At 29.9% G+C, this 21440-nt stretch overlaps 1 protein-coding gene and 1 non-coding gene across 2 annotated transcripts; one reads left to right on the top strand and one right to left on the bottom strand.

Moving 5' to 3' along the window:
* Positions 1–1012: 1012 nt before the first annotated feature.
* Positions 1013–3849, top strand: LOC124938487 (terpene synthase 10-like). The gene is made up of 7 exons (XM_047478932.1): positions 1013–1282; positions 1499–1763; positions 1838–2216; positions 2431–2655; positions 2852–2990; positions 3157–3414; positions 3541–3849. The coding sequence occupies exons 1-7, from the start codon at positions 1013–1015 to the stop codon at positions 3847–3849; spliced, it is 1845 nt and encodes a 614-aa protein (XP_047334888.1).
* A 9914-nt stretch (positions 3850–13763) lies between these two features.
* Positions 13764–13911, bottom strand: LOC124923240. The gene has a single exon (XR_007098240.1). It is a non-coding gene; the product is annotated as a small nucleolar RNA snoR145 (small nucleolar RNA).
* Between the last annotated feature and the right edge of the window lie 7529 nt (positions 13912–21440).

Genomic DNA, 21440 nt, shown 5'->3' with positions numbered 1-21440 from the left:
ATCTCAGAGTTGTACGGTACTGATGTGATCCAGTATTCTCTGTCCTTTTGGATTTTTCTCAAAATCGAGTTCCAGTCCCTGTCTTTTACGTCTCTGATTTTCGCCGCTACGTAGTCCCTTTTGATAAGTGTATTTTTGAACTCCTCTTTGTGAATGATTGGCTGATTTTCGAACCAGGGATCGTGTCAGAACAAAGTGCCTTTCCCGTCCCCTAGCCGAATGTCGTAAAGGTCTACAATATCACTTCTTAGTTTAAGAATTTTCTTTAGTGACCATCTCATACCTTCATTGATTTTACACGTCCAAATACTGGTTTCATGTTTCATAAATCATGTGTGTACCCATTTAATCCATAATGATTCATGGTTGCATTCCAATGCCCACAGATACTTGAAGGTTAGAGCCTTGTTCCACTTGACGCAGTTCTTCAGGCCAATGCCTCCCTCCTCGGCATTTAGGTTTCTATTCAACCTTGAAAATGTTTAAACTTATATAATAGTGTTTTTTTAAGAAGGAAAAATCTAATTCTATAAACAAAATAAAAATTCTTTGTAGGATAATATTATTTGAATAGCCATTGTTACATTTTTTCCTTTTAACTTATGATAATATTTATTTGTGTAATTTGAATTATAATTGATTCTTTGATCTTATGTAGACAAATGAATAAAATAATAATATTTTGAAAATAGATCGATTAGACCTTGAAATTCACTTATTGCACAAGTCAAAAAAATGATAATAATTGAGTTTATGATATTTTAATTGACAAAATTTTCTTTTGTTGTATCAAACTAAACTTAACTTGTGGTGATTAATGTCAAAACTCAAAACTTAAATTGTATTTAATTATATTTGTAGTGTGAATTAGTTGCGGGCCGTGACACTTAATTTCTCCTTCTATATAAAATGTTGCTCTCAAATATATCTAAGGTGAATAAACAAGAAACAATATTGCTAAGTGCAAAACAAAGATCTAGCTAGCGTTTCTTCTTTTCTCATTGCTTGATCAATGGGTTCCCAACATCTCATTCCCTTAAACCTAGTTCAATCTTCTAAGCTTCCCCAGTTTTGGAAGTTACCGGTCGGACCTTTCCGCCACCGGTTGTCACGACAAATAAAAGGTTTCCCGAGCCGAATGGGTTGCAACATAATCAACTGCAACAAGGCTACCACTTTAGACCAACCCAATGATGACCGAGCCGTGGTTAGGCGGTGGGCTAACTATGGTCCAACTATTTGGGAACATGAATACATACAATCGATTACCAATAATCATGTGGTAACCTATTTTTATTTTTTTTCCCTTTGAATTAGTATAAAACTTATTAAGACTAAAAATTATATATTCCTATATTTGTCACATACAACTTGATTCGTCATGATTCTTTTTAGCCATTATATTTATTATCTTCATATAATTGTGATTTAATAAAATAATTAAAACAAAAAATATTATATTTAATCAAGCATAGTAATCATGTATATGTATGTATAGGGAGAGGACTATGAGAAAAAGGTGGCAAAATTGAATGAAGAAGTGAGGATGATGATGCTAAAGAAGATAGATATTCCATTGGAGAAATTGGAGCTTATTGACATAGTGCAAAGACTTGGAGTGTCTTATCATTTTGAAGAAGAAATAAAGTCCTGTTTGGATAATATCTATAGTAACACAAATTGGTCTACTGATGCAGTTGACTTAAATGAGACAGCTCTCAAATTCAGGCTTTTCAGAGAGCATGGTTATAATGTTTCACTAGGTAATTCTTCATTTTTTCTAATTATTTCTTGGTGAGAGAATTTATGTGTGAATTAACTTGGTTGTGTTTTATAGATGTTTTTGAAAAATTTAAGGACCAAAATGGGAATTTCAAGGAGTCCTTATGTGAGGATACCAAGGGGTTGTTGTCCTTGTACGAGGCCTCATTTCATGCACTAGAGGATGAGGGTACAACATTGGAAGAGGCAGAAAATTTTGCTACTAAACATTTAAAAGAAAACTTGAAGAAGATAAAAAATCCATATCTTGCCAAGTTAGTGAGCCATGCTCTTGAGCTTCCCCTCCATTGGACCATGCAAAGATTCGAGGCGAGATGGTTCATAGACGCATATGGCATGCGACAAGATGCTAATAATGCCCTCCTCAATTTCGCTAAGATTGATTTCAACACGGTGCAAGCTATTCACCAAGAAGACCTTAAACATGTTTCGAGGTGGTTAATTATCAAATCATAGTCTTATATATATAAAGATCTTTGAACCATTTTATTACACTTTATAAAAATAAGATTATACTAGTATTATTTATAATTTATGACACCAACCTTCTATAATTTATATTTCCCTCAAATGTCCTTTATAGTAAAACATTCTCTTATTTTTTTTTATATATAAAATGAATAATTAATCAAAACTTCTGTTGTGCAGATGGTGGGACAACTTAGGATTGAGTAAAAAACTACCATTTGCAAGGGATAGGCTAGTGGAATGTTACCTATGGTCCTTGGCTGAAGTGTATGATCCACAACCTCAGTTTCAATACTATAGAAGGATGGCCACAAGGGTCAACCAACTAGTCACATGTGTTGATGATATTTATGATGTCTACGGAACACTAGACGAGCTCGAGCTCTTTAACGACGCATTTATTAGGTTAAATTTGTGTCTTTATTTACACAACTAACAAGTTTTTTATAAGCTATATAAAATTAACAATTGAGCTAGTTAAGGTAATTATTGGAGACTACGGTATTCATGATTCCACCGAATGGAAAATGGTCGTAAAATAAATCATACACAACTTATTATAGCAAAAAGTATATAAAGATGTGTTTATTTGAATTTGAAGGTGGGATGTCAATCATGTTGATGGATTGCCGGACTATATGAAGTTATGCTTTCTTGGCAATGTCAATTCTATCAATGAATTAGGCTATGAGGCTCTTAAGGAGGTTGGAGTCCACGCTCTTCCTTACCTCGTCAAAGTGGTACTTGTCATTTCGTTCCATTTCTATATTTATCGTCTTGATTCTTGTATATTTATCAATAATTTCTATTGCGCATAAGATTTTTGTATATAACAATACTCGGTAGCTTCTAAAAAACAAAGTTCACTAGTTGATAGCTTCATTTCAATTGTTTGTTTCGATGTAGTGGACAGATTTATGTGGGTGTTACATGAAGGAAGCGAGGTGGTTCCATGGGGGACATGTTCCTTCTCTTGAGGAGTACTTGGACAATGGATGGATGTCTGTTGCGATTCCTATGTTGGCCGTTCATGGGTATTTCCTATGTGGTTCTACTTCTCATGCAATCACTGAGAAGGGGTTAGAAGCGGTTAAAAACTATCATGATCTCATCAAATGGCCTTCCATGATAGTTCGTCTTACCAATGATTTGGGAACATCGAAGGCAAGTTGCATCCACATTCCTCCTGAATTTAAAATGTAGCAATAAAAATTTCATTTTCTATCAAACACACTCTAACCGTTCTTAATGATAGATGTTTTTTATTCTTTTTTATGGTTTCAATTTTAGAATGAATTGGAGCGTGGTGATATATTGAAATCAGTGCAAATTCATATGCATGAAACCGGCCTCTCGCAAGAAGAAGCTCAAAATCATATTAAGAAACTAATTAGGGCAGCATGGAGGAAGATAAACACAGCTCGAGTCGCACCTGATTGCCCTTTCGGGAAGATTTATGTGAATATAACAACAAACCTTGCAAGGGCAGGTCATTTCATGTATCAACATGGAGATGCACACGGTCATAATACTACAGGAAAAAATAAAGACCGCGTTGAATTGCTCCTCCTCGACCCGATTTCGCTTTCCTTTGATTGATATGAATTATCCAAAATCAGTGATGAAAGTAATGGTGAATGCTTTTAAATGTTGATCATTTAGTTCATAATAAGGCTATATATTGTGAGAACAAAATATTTGTCTTTATTTTCATCTATTTTAATAAATGTCTGGCTCATCAAAATATCTTAATTATGTGTTGTTTCTTTTTGAAAAACTTATATATGTGCACATGTTTATATATCATGCTACATATTGTTAGTATGTTAGGCTTTTTCGAGTCTATTAATGTGGAATATTATAGATAATATATATAATTTTAATTTTTCATACGTTTATAAAATATTGAAAAATATAATTTGAAAATTAGAATTTAAATTCAAATGGCTGAGTTTATGAGTGTATTGCTAAAATAACAAAATGATGCAAGTATTTGTCTCCATATAAATGCTGATTATCGACGCTTAATTATGTGTCGGATAAAATTTAATTTTTTCGAACTCCGTCTTTTGCGACGCTAAATCTTGTGCCGCTAAGATTTTTAGCGGCACATATATTGGACAGTTAAATTCTCTGTTTTTTTTTATTATATTTTGCGTTTTAATATATTTTGGTAAATTACATATTTTGAATTTAATCACATGCCTAATTTTTAAACATTGATAATGAACGGTGATGTTCATGTCAATCACATGATTCACATTGACTCTAGTCCAACATCAATATGTTTTTTTTTAATTATTAAAACTGACAATGATATCTGAAGAAAATAAATTATAAAATTATGAGAAAAAAATGTGACACTTTTAAAATTGACAAATGAAATCATCAAAATCACTATTACATTCAAAATCAAAATATATGTAAATAAATAAAGGTGGATTTTGTATCTAACATAATATAACCTTACGATTATGACACCCACTCTCAACTCGTTTTAAATATAGACATGTTAAAATCATTTTTGCATATTAATAACCACCACAAAAATAAATAAATAAATAAGCTCCCATGATTTAGTTAGGTACATGTCCATCAATAACCAACTTATGTAATTTCAAATAATGATTGATTTAATGATGTACACCTAATTTGGAAACCAAGAAAAGGCGTTGTGGAAATTCAAAACATTTTAAAAATAAATTCAAAATCACCTTTCAAAGCCTAATTACAGTGTGGTTTCACATATAACCAGGTTTGCCCCTAAACATTAGGGGCTTCATTCAAACAAAGATGCATTAAACAGATTAATCCAAAATCTAGGTACAAAAGTGTTCGAATTTAAGATTAATTCAATTTAAAGTTAATTTATAAATTTTATTAATGAATGAAAATGAGAATTTTGGTAGTTAAAATAAAATGAAATTCACACTAAATTCAAATGTGAATTAAATGTGAAATTTAATCTAAAGGTATAATTTGAATTAATTAATTTAAATTTGTTATTTATGTAATTAACATTCATAATTTATATGTATTTAATATGGTTAATTATCATTCTAACATTCGTTAGATTATTGCTATTAATTTATTAACAATTTAAAAAATCATGTAATGTGTCTTTTCTAATGAAGAGAAAATGTAAAGGACAATGAATAGACAATCAATGAAAGTCATGTTATCAAAAATTAATGGTTGATTTTATTTTTATGAAACATTATCTATTCAATAATATAAAATTCCTCATCTCTAATCTTAAACCAACACATCATCTTATCCTTTCTCACTCTAGAATTTCTAAAGTTCTCTCCTTATTTTGTGAGTAATCTTCGAGCTCTTCGCTCGACATTTTCTTTTAAATCTGGTAATAGTTTAGGTATACTGGTCAAGTTTGATGCGTAGTGATTCCAGTGTAGAATCACTACTAGATTCGTTGTACCATAGGAGACAGTCATCTGTGATAAGTTCCAGCACAAACGGGAGACGATAGAACTGTTTGAGTTGGTGCTCAAATTGATATTTAAAATTTGAGGATTTTAAAATCAAGAAACGTGTCATTTATTTGATATTACTTTCATAAAACTTTGAAGAAACAATATCTTCTAAATGATTTTATGAAATAGATAAAAAAAGAAATTTTTATAAAGTCTTTATATGACTTATAACAAATTTTATAATAATAATATGAAAATTTGATCATACTTTGATTAAAAGTGAATGTGACAATTACATATATCATGAAGATAATAAAAATTATTTCATTACGTGTCTTTTGTATGATATTTTTATCGTTGAAATTACGATGAAAAAAATTGGTATTATTAAATGATATATTGATATTATTAAATGAAAGACTTTACGCCTACAAGTGAATCTGTTTACTCTTGTAAGTGCAATCTAAGTATAGAATCTTCTAAAAAAATTATGTTTGATAGATTAAACATTATAATCTATAATTTTGACATATGTCAAAAAATAAAATATGTATATGAAAAAATATTATTTACACGAAGGCAGAATAGTTCAAAAATATTTTGTCTACTAGTTAGCCAAGTAAACAATAATTTTATAAAAACAAAAATTTAAACGGTAAACATGTACGAATGACTATGTTTTTTATTAGAAGATGTTTCAAGATTATCTAAAATGTACCAACGAAATTTTTTAATTATTGTGATAGTAATTTGAAATTGGACAAACTTAGAGTCAAAGACAAGTCTAGACATACACGTCTTAGAAATAATGTCAATAAAATATACTCTATAATGAAGTTGTCAAATTTGACTATTTAAGTCAAAGATAACATTGTGGATCCACTAACCAAATTATTAAATAAAGAGTTAGTTTGAAGTCTTTAAAGATATTAGCTTACTATAAGTTGATATGAAGGAAACCCAACCTATGTAGATTGGAGATCTCAAGAACTAGGTTCAATGGGATAACCTAATTATACTGACTTGGAATATTATTGTTGAGCATTAATCCTATAAAGAAACAATATATATTTTAATGAGGATAAACATGTCACTTTTAATTATTCTTTGAAACAAAAAGATCACCTATGTGAGGGAGAAGTCGGGTCGCTTCGAAGGAATTGCACAACTCAATTCTAGACCCTGTCACAGAACTAGGCGCGTGTTCTATGGACAAAACAGACACAACTATGAGAGCTTGACATGTATCAGGAAAAATTCGATGGAAAAATGTGTAATCATTTACATAAAATACGAAATAATTCAAGGAGATCGAGTCTACTAATCATCTAGTAAAATTATATACTTTCGTAAGGGAATGTTCAAAAGGTTACACATACATATTCTATGTAAGATTCAACTGTTGAACTTTTTAACGGGTTCATATTTCAATTTCCATTAATGTGGGGATTGTTGTAATTTTAAACTAATTCATAAATTATATTAATGAATTGAAATGAAAATTTGGGTAAATAAAATCAAACGAAATTCACACGAAATTCAAACGTGAAATTTGATTCAATTGTATGAATTAATTAGTTTAAATTTGTTAATTGTGTAATTAATATTTAATGGCTTGAAAAACAATTATCAAATTAAATATATTTAATTTTTCTTATTGTCATTATAACCTTAATGAGATTATTGCTATCAGTTTATTAGCATTATAAAAAATCATGTAACGTGTCTTTTCTAATAAAGAGAAAATGTAAGGATAATGAAGAGTCGATCAATGTAAATGGTTGGATCAAAGATTAATAATTGCTTTTATTTTTATGAAAGTTTATAATTCAATAATATAAAACTCATCATCTCTAAATCTTAAACTAGCACATCATCTTATCCTTTCTCACTCTAGGATTTCAAAAGTCCTCTCTTTATTTTGTGAGTAATTTTCGAGTTGAAACTTATTTTGTGAGTAATCTTCGAGGTGAAACTCGGTTATAGTTCAGCTACGCTGGTCAGGTTCGATGCGTAGTGATTCCCGTGTAGAATCACTACTAGATTCGTTGTACCCTGCGAGACAACCATCTGCGATAATCTCCAACCCAAACGGAAAACGATGGAACTGCTTAATGAAAATTTCTTATGCACATGCTTTGAATCAACCACTTATTCAATAATATTGTTCTTCATATATATATATATATATATTGTATTTAATTATTTTCTTTTATACCATCATATTTTATATATATAAAACTATAAAATTACATAATCCTCCTCTAAGGTAGAATAAATAATGATGGATAATTAAACTCTCTGCGTGTAAACTTGATCAAACAACCCAGGTAACCTCCAACAAAACTTTCCATCACAAAACTGCAATTTGTTTTCTCAGACAACCCGAGATAAAATCTTCATTTAGTAGAGCATGACTGCGACTTCAGTTTTTCGGAGTTGCGGGCGACGGCCATTGCGATTTAGACATGGGGTTTTTTCAACTACGACAACTTATTTTTGCAAAATCCCATGCCTAAACCAAACATGAAACATATTGTTACTCTAAAGTTTATTAATTAACGTAGAATCGTGTCCACATAACTAGAACACAATTAAGAGCTACCAAAGAGAATTAAGATATTTATAATATAGAAATCAAAATGTAGTTTGAGAGGTAACTAGACTCATGTTATGGTCAGTCATGTCAATTTTTTTATTTTCTTGTTCCATGTTGGAGCTTTTAGGTCACCCTAATTTGAGTTAACCCTAATTAGTTCTCAACCCCCATATATCCATCATGAATATAAAACAAACAAGTATGTCTATCAAATCGATTATTAAAGACGGATCAACTAATTCTAAGTTGATTTGAAATTAAACTTATAAAAATGTTCAAATAAATCTCAATATTCATGTATGTAACAAAAAAATATATCATTTTATAAAATCAATTTGAATTTAGTTTAATAAAATATCAATATATATATATATATATATATATATATATATATATATATATATATATATATATATATATATATATATATATATATATATATATTTGTGTGTGTGTGTGTGTTTTTTAATTTAATGTTCAATTTTATCATATTTTTAATTTAATTACGTGATATAATATATTTTATTATTATTAAAGCTAAAAATAAATAAGAATAAATTTATATATGATCATTTTAATAGAGTGAATGAAGAAAATTAATTGTGAAGAAAAAAATAGAATATTATGAAAGAATAAATTATAAATATATATATATATATATATATATATATATATATATATATATATATATATATATGTGTGTGTAAATATACATAAATAAATAAAAAATAAACTATAAATAAGTCGTGTTTGATTCAACTTAGATTATCCGTGTTTGCTTAATAATATGTCATTGTAAATTTAACTAATAAACTAACCAAAAAAATTATAATTAAAAATATTTTATGTTTTAAAGCAATTTTGTATTTATCTCATTTTATAACATTTGAGCTTATAATTTCGATGATTTATTGTCTGATCATTATTTTAAATATTTTTATTCATTCTTTCTCGTTTTCTTCACTTTTAATTTTGTTTTTTTTTATTTATATTATTTTATTTATTATATATGATTATTATATTAATTTATATAAAATTATTATTATTATAATATATATTTAAATATTTATATTTTTCTTTTATTCAAAAAAATAAATAAAATAAGAGTGTTTGGTAACTATGAAATTAAAATTGAGGTTTTAATCGCAATTTTTAAGTTTGGTAAATCATTTAAGATTAAAATTTGGAATTAAAATTCCAATGGAATCAAATTGATGTGATTTTATAATTTTCAGTTCCATTCTTTTTAACTCCAAATTGTAATTCCAAAGAGAGAAATGATTTTGGGAAGGAATTTGATATGGAATTACATGTTGCGATGAACCGGAAAAAATAACAATTTTTTTCCCTTTTCTCCCTTTTTCCCTCTATCCTTTTTTTAGCTAGTGATTGTTGATACATCATTCATTCTCCCAAATTCTTTCAATTTATCACTAAATATTTATGTTTTATGTTTTCTAAATAATTTTTTATTTTTATTATTTACCATACGGTTAACTTATTGTACCAATAATTTTTATTTTTGAATTTAGAAAAGTTAAAAATGTCAAACTAATATATTTTTTAAAAATTTAGTAAGTTAAATTTCGAACAGATATTTATTTTTTAATTTAAAATTTTAACATGTCAAACCTTTATTTTGTTTTTTTTAAATTTTCAAAGTTAACCTACTCAAACGATATTTATTTTTATAATTTAGTAAGTTAACATACTTAACCGATATTTTTTTTCTTAATAGAATTGAGCTCTGGACAAAAATCTTAACAAATAAACTATCATAACTAGAAGGATTCTCGTGCGATACCTACGGATTAAAATATAAAAAAAATATTAATAAAAAAAATTGTATTTAATGTTTAAAATTCTTAATAAATCACTAATCATATATTATAATAAAAAATAAAACATTCTCATTCCATATTTTATTCACTTTAGTAAAATAATTTATCTCATCACATATCTCAGGCTCTCAGCACATAATATTTTTCAATGGATCTTTCATCTTATTACCTTACACTTTCACTTTGATCAAATCAAAAATCTTAAAATTACCAATCTCTTTTTTACCCTCACTTTAGCTCATCGATGCTCAATTGACCTCTCATCTTGTGACCTTAAATCACTTCGACTAACCAATTATCTCATTCCACATTTATCTACCAATTCAAATCGAACTTCTTATCTCGTGACCTTAATTTTTACTTCGGTCAAACAACTAATTTTTTCGCATATTTTAATCATCAATATCAATTTCTTTTTGATCAATCTCTCATATCTTTACTTTACTTTCACTTCAACTAATCAAAAATTATTGCATTCCACATTTATCCACCAATCACAATCGACCTCTCATCACTCGAAGACCTTACTTTCACTTAATCAAACAACTCATCTTCTCACGTATTTTATAATATACAATCCGACATTATTATCCTCACTTAGGCTAATCATACATTTCATTCCACATTTATCCACCCAAAAAGACCTTACTTTCACTTTGACTAATTAATCATCTCATTCTACATTTATCCATCAATTCACAATTGATCTCTTATCTAGAGACCTTACTTTCACTTCGTCAAACAACTCATCTCCTAACATATTTTACAATATACAACCCGACCTTCTTTATCCTCAATTCAACTAACCATTAATCTCATTTCACATTTATCCACCTCAATAATCAACCTCTCATCTGTGATATTACACTTTCACTTCGATCAAATCAACCATCTCCAATATTACCAATCTCTTTTACTCTCATTTTGGTCACCAATTCCCAACTGACATCTTATCAGTGACTCATCTTCTCGCATATTTTATAATATACAACCTAGTTTTTTTATCCTCACTTCGATTAACTAACCATCTCATTCCACATTTATCCACACCTTAATAAACCTCTCATACTATGACCTTACACACTTTCATTTTAGTCAAATCAATCATCTATAACATTACCAATCACTTTTACTCTCACTTTGACCCATTAATCCCCAATCGACCTTTCATCGCGTGACCTTACTTACTTCAATTAACCAACCATCTCATTCCACATTTTTATCTCACCAATATCAAACGACCTCTCATCTTGAGACTTACTTTCATTTCGGTCAAACAATTCATCTTCTCACATATTTTAGAATAAATAATCCGACTTACTTATCCTCACTTCGAACTGACCATCATCTTTTTCCACATTTATCCACCATAATCGGACCTCTCTTACTGTGACCTTAAACTTTCACTTTGGTATATTACAAAATCTCTTTTATCGTAACTTGGCCCACAAATCCTCAATCGACCTCTCATTATGTGACATACTCACTTCGACTAACCAATTATTTCATTATACATTTTTATTCACCAATTTCAATTTCGACCTCTTATTTCAAAACTTTTTACTTTCACTTCGGTCAAACAACTCACTCCTCACATATTTTATAATAAATAACTCGACATACTTATCATCACTTCGAATAACCAACCACCTCATTCTATATTTTTATCCACCTCAATTGACCTCTTTCGGTAAAATCAACAAACTCCAAACAATCTCATTTCATATGAATGTCATTTACCCAACCATTAATTTCATCGCATATTTTAACAATCCATCACAATCGACCTCTAATCTCATTAATGTCATTTACTCCCCCACAAATTTCATCGCATATTTTAACCATTAATATAATTTCGCATTTAACTATCTTCTCATTTCGATAAACCAACATTCTCATTTTACATATTAACCATCAATGGTTTTTTAATAGTTAAAAAATTACAGAATTTTAACTATGATATCTATTATATAACATGAATATTTCAACCATTAGACCACCTATTAAAATATATATATATATATAACATTTATTTTTAAAAAAAATTAATAAATACTTATTATATTTATATTTTTAAATTAATTTTTATTTTAAAAATTATTACTTTTTTTTATTAAGATTTATAATATATATATATATATGAACGAATGAATTATTATATTATTAATATTAAATTTTTAATATTGTTTAAAAAAAATTTGAATTATTCATTTTATTTTGTATGTGTATTATAATAAAGGTGAAAACTAATAATTTTATTTAAATAGTTTGATATATATATATATATAAATAAATATATAAAGAGTGAATAAAATAGTTGAAATTTTTTAACTAATAGTTATTTTGTTCTTAATAATTTTATCTATCATATTTATTAAAAAAATATTCTTTAAAGCTATTTTATTCTTAATTAAAATCATGAACTATATTATTCTTAATTTAAATCATTAAAGTACTAAGATCATCTCCAACCCACCTGCAAACCCATCTCCATAATAGGTTTTAGCCTTCCAACTCACCTGCAAACTCAACTGCATTTTGAGTTTTTCTGCAAATTCTCTCTCCTCTATACCCAAATTTGCAGGGACACTGTTCACATATTTAAAACTTTTCAAAACTTTCATTCTAGTCCTTTTAGTTTGTTTTTAATTAATTTACATAACTTATTTATATTTTAATTTGTTTACCTATTTTATTTATTTATATTTTAATTTATTTATATAATTTATTTATATTTTACTTTATTTATATGTTTAATTCATGATAATTTTAATTTGATTATATGATTAATTTATATTTAAATTTGTTTTTATTTATATTTTATATTTTTTAAGTATTATAAATTTATAATAATAAACAATATTGTATAAATAATTGATTTATAATTAGAATTTAAAAGTAATTAATGAGTTGTGGTAAAGTTATGGGTTCAATTTGTAATTTTAGATAAATATATAGATAATATTGAAAAAATTAAAAATTATTATAAAAAGGAATATTCTGAGAATATTCTTTTGAGTTTCAATTTTTGGGTTGGAAATGAATTACTGTTTAATGGGATGTTTACTGCATTTTAGGTTTGAGAATAGGTATTTGGGTTGGAGATGGCCTAATCAGGCACATTAGTTGTTAATTAATTATTTAATATATATATTTTATATTAAATTAATAATTTTATATACTTAATGATGAAAATGATTTTATAATTTCCTATTATTTTAGATTTTAGTCATTCCATTTAAAAGTCTCTTCAACATTAAAAAATATAATTCAAACCAAAATAATAAATCCCAAAAATAAGCCTACAAGAAACACCATGAACATCCCAAATAAACACTGAAATTTCTCATTTTTACAAACTTTGTAATTCTTTTGAAACCATAATCATATATTTATTGTTAAACAAATCATTGATCAATATTCACCCTTGAAACACAAAACATAAAAGAAATAACGTTAAACCTAATATTATCTAGATTTGTACACACAGATAGGCAATTTTTTTCATTATTCATAGAAAATCTTATGAAACTGAACTTTTCATAATCTATGACACATTAGATCACATATTTGAAAAGTGAAAATAATGATGAATTATCAATTTTCAAAAAGTGAAAGTATTGATCATAGAAAATTTGATAAAATGTAGCCGAGATTTCTAAACACGCCAATAGTGAAAACAATTTGGAGTGTCTTTCAGTTCGGCTAATAATAACTCTACGAAGGTATAGATTAGTGTTAGAGAGGTCTCGTTAATAGAGCTTCCTCCCTGCTGGGACCTTCGAAAATAATAAATCTCAATCTAGGGTTTATAAATCTTAATCAATTTGTTGTAAGAGAGAGTTATAGATCTAAAATAGACTGTCAGTCAGGAGATAAAATCAAATAATTCATCTCCATTGTAACAAAACTCTCTAATTCTATATTCGAAAGCAAACTTGGGCGATAACGCATAATTGTGCGCTTCTTCCATAGGACCTTCGTATAAGCAAATTCAATAGAACGATAGATTGAGAAAAATGAAAAGAAAAGAATTGTAAGTAACTAGCTCAGGGAATACGAACCGTAGAAAAGTTCATCTTGCGAGATTACTGGATCCCGCAATCATATGTTTTCTAACATTCTCGTCATTGCCATACATACATAAACTGTAAATAGCTAATCTCTCTCTCTCTCTCTCTGAGTTGTTTGATTCAGATGTGGAAGAAGATGAGAAACTTCTACGAGCTTATAAATCCAAGGCAGGGCAGACGGCTGAAGAGCGACAATAGAGTTGTGCGCTGGTGTATATTAGGGTTTTATTGGGCCCTCGTCTAAAGCCCAATATGTTCAAGTTTTATATACTTAATTAGAATGGGTATTTTTTTTCTAAAGCCCAGGTTAAAGATGAGTGATAGGTGAAAGGAATGGTAGAGAAAAGGATGTGTTATTACCATATTAGGTGATTGGCTGTAAAAAAGTGTAGAGATTTTGAGGCAATACAATCAAAATGATTTTTTTAAAGTTAATCTTCAATTATATTTGACCATTTTAATAGTTATTTGGAAGATTATCGATTATGCAAATGGACACAGGCCCGGCCCGGAGAGGTAGGCAGCCTAGGCCACGGGCTAGGGCCTAGGACTAAAAAGGGCCCATTTTTTTTTTATATATGCTAGGTATTAGTAAGGATTTTTAGTTTCTTATTCTTTAATTTTTTTTATATTATATTATATTTTTTGGCCCATGGCTCTATAGGCCCAAATAAAGAAACAAACTAACACTATCAAAACAAAAAATTGAAAACTCTACTGTCTGTCTCTCTCAGTCTCTGTATCCTACATCGACAACGAAACCGACAACGAAACTCACAACGAAACCGACAACAAAACCGACAACAAAACAATTTCGACGGTGGCTCTGTTTCGCTGAGTTGAGCCTTGAGGTAAGGTTTAACCATTAAAAGTGAAAATTCAACATCAGGGTTTGATTGTTACACTGGTAAAAAAAGGATCTTTACCGACGGTTTTTCCCGAAGGTTTTCTAAACCTCTCCTAAATACTCCCGAGAGGAACAAATCCTTCGGAATTAAAAATAGATTCCGAGTGGGGTGTAAAACCTTCGGGTTTATTAATTATTACCGAAAGTTCTACAAAGAACTTTCGGTTTTTACCTTCCCAAAAAACCCAAAAAAATTCTAAGTGTTGGATGTGGGTTAGTTGCGAAGGTTTTTGGAAAAACCTTCGGTTTTGAAATCCCTTGGTTTTTTAATTGCGAAGGTTATTCAAAGACCCTTCGGTTTTGCTCATTTAAAAAAAATTCAAATTTTTGAAATTGTTTTTTCCGAAGGTTTTTTAATAAACCCTCGGTTTTGACTAATATCAAAACCGAAAGTTTTATGAAAACCTTCGGCCTCAACCTCTATAAATACAAACCCTAACCCTTCTCTTTTTCATTCCGCTTCTCTCCTTTCTCTCTCTTCCGCCGCCGCCGCCTGCCTCCTCCAAGCCGCGGGTTCTTCTCCTCTCAAGAGGTAATTTGTTTGATTTGGTTTTTTTGTTTTGTGTATTGTGAGATTTAGATTTTTCTTAAGTTTGTATATATATATATATATTATAGATCTAGATTTATGTTAGTTTACGTTATTTTGTTTGATGAATATATATATATATACATATATGATCTGAAATGCATTTAGGATATGGGTGATGATTCGACATGGAAGAGACTTCGGCGTACACCGGAGAAACTGCATCCGTGTTACCAGAATCTGATAACACAATCTGAAATTGCGGCACGTGAGGAAGAGGTCAGAAAGATGACGCTGGAAATGGAAGAAATCCGACTAAGGGATGCCGAAAGAGGTCGTTTGCTTAGTGAAATCAAAGCGGACCGGGCCGAAATGTCTCAGAGATTAGAGAATCTCGAACAGGAACTTGTCTTGTTGAGGAGTCGACTGAATCAACCACCCCCTCCTTCCACCCCATCTAATAATTAATTTGTAGATTTATTATGGATTTATGACAGTTATGTTTGAATATTTATGAATTATTCTTATTATGTTTGTTTTTGTTTGGTTTAATATGTTTTTATTAAATAATTCTGTTTTGTTGAATTTTCACAATTTTGTAAAAAAAAAAAACCGCATCGCCAAAACCGAGGGGTTTATTTGAAAACCTTCGGTTTTGACCATTTTTTTTTAAATTGGGGTAAAAACCGAAGGTTTTCAAATAAACCTTCGGTTTTTACCCCTCATTAAAAAATCTGATTTTTTTTTCTAAGTATGGGAATGGGTAAAAACCGAAGGTTTTCAAATAAACCTTCGGTTTTAGCCCCTCATTAAAAAATCTGATTTTTTTTCTAAGTATGGGAATGGGTAAAAACCGAAGGTTTTCAAATAAACCTTCGGTTTTAGCCCCTCAGTAAAAAATCTGATTTTTTTTCTAAGTATGGGAATGGGTAAAAACCGAAGGTTTTCAAATAAACCTTCGGTTTTAGCCCCTCATTAAAAAATCTGATTTTTTTTCTAAGTATGGGAATGGGTAAAAACCGAAGGTTTACTTGAAAACCTTCGGTTTTTACCCCTCAGTAAAAAATCTGATTTTTTTTCTAAGTATGGGAATGGGTAAAAACCGAAGGTTTTCAAATAAACCTTCGGTTTTTACCCCTCATTAAAAAAATCAGATTTTTTTCTAAGTATGGGAATGGGTAAAAACCGAAGGTTTTCAAATAAACCTTCGGTTTTTACCCCTCATTAAAAAAATCAGATTTTTTTCTAAGTATGGGAATGGGTAAAAACCGAAGGTTTTCAAATAAACCTTCGGTTTTTACCCCTCATTAAAAAATCTGATTTTTTTTCTAAGTATGGGAATGGGTAAAAACCGAAGGTTTTCAAATAAACCTTCGGTTTTTACCCCTCATTAAAAAATCTGATTTTTTTTCTAAGTATGGGAATGGGTAAAAACCGAAGGTTTTCAAATAAACCTTCGGTTTTTAGGGTAAAAACCGAAGGTTTTCAAATAAACCTTCGGTTTTTACCCCTCATTAAAAAAATCAGATTTTTTTCTAAGTATGGGAATGGGTAAAAACCGAAGGTTTTCAAATAAACCTTCGGTTTTTACCCCTCATTAAAAAAATCAGATTTTTTTTCTAAGTATGGGAATGGGTAAAAACCGAAGGTTTTCAAATAAACCTTCGGTTTTTACCCCTCATTAAAAAATATGATTTTTTTCTAAGTATGGGAATGGGTAAAAACCGAAGGTTTTCAAATAAACCTTCGGTTTTTCTAAGTATGGGAATGGGCAAAAACCGAGAGATATATTTAAAATCTTCGCAAATACACATCAAAAACGAAAGTTAATTTTATAACTTTCGGTTTTAACACTACCTAGTTTGTTCAATTATTTTGTTTTTAACCCACTAATCTTAACTTCTAACTAATATAATCATTTTCGTGTTCTATTTTAAAAATTAATATTGTGTTTCATGTTCAAATATTTATGAATGTGTTTGATTATTATAGAGAAGTCTATATGAATGTTCATGTTTGATTATCTTATGAATGTAGGTAATGTTTGATCATATGGATTGTGCAACATTTTAAAGACATTAAATGTGGTAAATTAATATGGTTGTAGGTCATTAGAAGGTGAAAAACCAAAGAATTTAACAATTTGTCAAGTGCTAATTCCGAAGGTTATATAATTAACTTTCGGAAATAGCCATCAAAACCGAAAGTTTTCTAAAAACTTTCGGATTTTACATTTCTCAAGAACGAGGGTTTTATATAAACCCTTCGGTTTTGATGGATATTTCCGAAAGTTAATTATATAACTTTCGGAATTAGCACTTGACAAATTATTAAATTCTTTGGTTTTCTACCTTCCAATCTAGACTCCTAAGTAATATAATCAAGTGTGTGTTTTTATTTTAAAAATTTAAATTGTCTTTAATGTTAAAATGTTTTATGAATGTGTTTGATCATATAGAGAAGTGTATATGAATGTTTATGTAGGATTATCCTATGTATTTGTGTAATGTTTGATCATATGAATTGGGACATGTTTTAAGGATATCAAATGTGTTAAATTAATGTTGTTCAAGGTTATTAGAAAGTGAGAAACCAATAAATTTAACAATTTGCCAAGTTGTAAAACCGAAAGTTAATTACACTACTTTCGGAAATATTGATCATAAAGGAGAGTTTTATGATTAACTCTCGGAATTAATCAATTGATCAAAACCGAAAGATAATCATAAAACTTTCGATAATGAAACATCAAAACCGAGAGTTTTGTGATTAACTTTCGGAAATAATTAATTAATCAAAACCGAAAGTTAATCATAAAACTTTCGGTAATGACCAATTAAAAAAACAAAACCCGCGACTTTCTTTCCTTTTCTTTCTTTCTTTCTATCTTTCTTCTCCCCCGATTCATCTTCCGCGCCGCCCGATTCCTCCTTTGCGCCGCCCCGCTTCACTCTCCCCGACGCCGATTGAAGACGACGCCGGATTGAAGACGACGCCGCCAACAGCCCGCCGCTTGAAGACCTCGACGACGACTACAGAACTGCTGAGCCGCCGCGCCGCTTGAAGAATCTCACTGCCGCCGGCCCGATTGGATTCCTGCCGCCGCCGCCGATTGGAGAATCGCCAAGCCGCCGCCCCACCGCCCACCACCTGCATCAAAGGTCAGTTTGAGTTATATGTTTGAATAAGGATTATTTGTTGGTTCAATTTAGGGTTTGTTTTGATTGGAGTTTGATTTAGGTTAGTTTTAGGTTTGATTTAGGTTAGATTTTGGTTTGATGAATTTGATTTTAGGTTTGATTTCAGTTTAGTTTGATTTCAGTTTGATTTAGATTGATTGCAGTTTTTATTTAGGTTTGATTTGAGATTTATTTAGGTTTGATTTGAGATTGGATTTGTTTGAGTTTGATTTAGGTTTGATTGAGTTTGGTAGAATGAAATTGATTTAGGTTGATTTGAGATGGAATTGGATTGAGTTCGATTTATGTTGATTGAGTTTGGTATGAATGAAATGATTTTAGGTTTGATTGAGATTGGATTGGTTTGAGTTTGATTAGGTTTTATTTGAGTTTTGTATGAATGAATTGATTTTAGGTTTGATTTGAGATGGGATTGGTTTGAGTTGATTTAGGTTTATTTGAGTTTGGTATGAATGAAATGATTTTAGGTTTGATTTGAGATTGGATTGGTTTGAGTTTGATATAGGTTTTATTTGAGTTTGGTATGAATGAAATTGATTTTAGGTTTGATTTGAGATTGGATTGGTGTGAGTTTGATTTAGGTTTGATTTGAGTTTGGTATGAATGAAATTTATTTAGGTTTGATTTGATATTGGTTTAATTTGAGTTTGATTTAGGTTTTATTTGGATTTTAGGTTAATTTTGATTAGTTCAAGTTCTTGTCATTAGGTTTGGATTAGGACCTTCATCCGCGTGCTGCCCGCCCGTCGATCTACATCCGCCGCTCTTCTCGTCGCTCTTTTCTTTCAAGGTTAGTTTCATTTTTGATTTATGTTAAATTTAGGTTTATGTATGTTAGATTTAGGTTAGATTTTGTCTGAATTATGTTGGATTTTCATGTTAGATTTAGGTTAGATTTAATTTTGATTTATGTTATGTTTGATTTATGTTATATTTTGTTAGATTTAGGTTTGTGAATGAATTGATTATTGTTGATTTAGGATTCAGTCATTTATTGAATGAATTGATTATTTTTGTTTGTTTAGGTGGAATTTTAGTTAGAAAATGTTAGATTTAGTTTAGATTTATGTTAGGTTTGTGAATCAATTGATTACTGTTGATTTAGGTTAGAGTCATTATTTGAATGATTTGATTATTATTGTTTGTTTAGGTGAAATTTTAGTTAGAAAATGTTAGATTAATGTTGAATTCTTTTGGAATAATGATAGATTATGTAGCGATTATGTTACAATTATGTAAGCCTAATTAATTTAGTGAAATATAAGTAAATAATAATGCGGGTTGTGTTCCATTTTATTAGAAATATGGAAGTACCCGATAAAAGCTGGATGACCTTACGTCGAGATCATCCAGATTACGAGGAAGGCGTTGACAAATTCCTCGAGTATGCTGTTAGGAGTACATCCCGACAAATCGTGAAATGTCCCTGCGTGAAATACTTGAACACGCCGTTCATGGAAATAGACGAAGTGAAGACTCACCTCATTGTTTATGGAATAAATGTGCATTATCAGTATTGGTATTTTCATGGAGAAAAAAGACGTACTACTCAAGTGGTGAATGACGATGTCGATGAAGATGCCGATGACTTCGATGATGATGATGATGACGATGATCAGTCGGAGGATGCCGTGCCGGAATTCAACGATGCGAGACCGGAGATGAATAATACAGTTAATGAAGAGGTCAACGAAGAACGTTATATGCACGAATTTATAAACGATATGTTCCCCAACGTTACTGACGGCCCGGATAACGATGAACCAGTCGAAGATGCGCATAGATTTTATAAATTGCTTGATGATTGCAAACGGCCATTGTATGAAGGTGCTCGAATAACGAAATCATCGGCACTACTGAAACTACTTCACATAAAAAATGTATGTCAATGGACGAATTCTTCGTTCGATATGTTGCTGCGTCTGCTTAAAGACTACATATTACCGATTGACGCTCAATTGCCAAACTCGTACTACGAAAGTAAAAAATTCATTACTGATATCGGGCTTAAATATAACAAGATAGACGCATGTAAGAACAACTGTATGCTATTTTGGAAGGACGACATAAATGAAGATTCGTGTAGAGTTTGCGGTCTTTCAAGATGGAAAGTCGACCAAACAAGTGGGACAGTTCGGGAGAAGCAAAACGGGAAATTCATTCCAAAAAAGGTGTTGAGATATTTCCCTTTAATACCAAGACTGCAAAGACTATACATGTCCTCAAAAACGGCTCCAATGATGAGATGGCATAAAGAAGGAAGAGTTGACAGTGATACGTTGAGACACCCCGCTGATTCCTTAACTTGGAAGACGTTTGATGAAAATTATACAGATTTTGCTTCAGAATCCCGAAACGTAAGACTTGGTTTATCAAGCGATGGATTTCAACCATTTGCAAATGGGAAAAAATCATACAGTGTTTGGCCGGTAATTCTCGTCCCTTATAATGTGTCACCCACGACTTGCATGGATTCTAGCAATTTCATTTTATCTATGTTAATTCCGGGTCCAAAGAGTCCGGGAGATGCAATTGACATATTTCTCCAGCCATTGATCGATGAGTTGCATGAACTGTGGCAAACAGGTGTGAAAACGTTTGATGCAC

Source organism: Impatiens glandulifera, chromosome 1 (assembly GCF_907164915.1).
Source record: "Impatiens glandulifera chromosome 1, dImpGla2.1, whole genome shotgun sequence".
In the NCBI taxonomy this organism is placed as follows: Eukaryota; Viridiplantae; Streptophyta; class Magnoliopsida; order Ericales; family Balsaminaceae; genus Impatiens; species Impatiens glandulifera.
This window is presented reverse-complemented; position numbering and strand designations above follow the sequence as displayed.

Excerpts from the sequence above, each read along its gene's own strand:
- LOC124938487 (XM_047478932.1), top strand. The coding sequence starts at position 1,013 with ATGGGTTCCCAACATCTCATTCCCTTAAACCTAGTTCAATCTTCTAAG. Across the intron at positions 2,656-2,851 it reads TTTAACGACGCATTTATTAG|GTGGGATGTCAATCATGTTG; the intron begins GTTAAATTTGTG and ends TTGAATTTGAAG. Across the intron at positions 3,415-3,540 it reads ATGATTTGGGAACATCGAAG|AATGAATTGGAGCGTGGTGA; the intron begins GCAAGTTGCATC and ends TTTCAATTTTAG.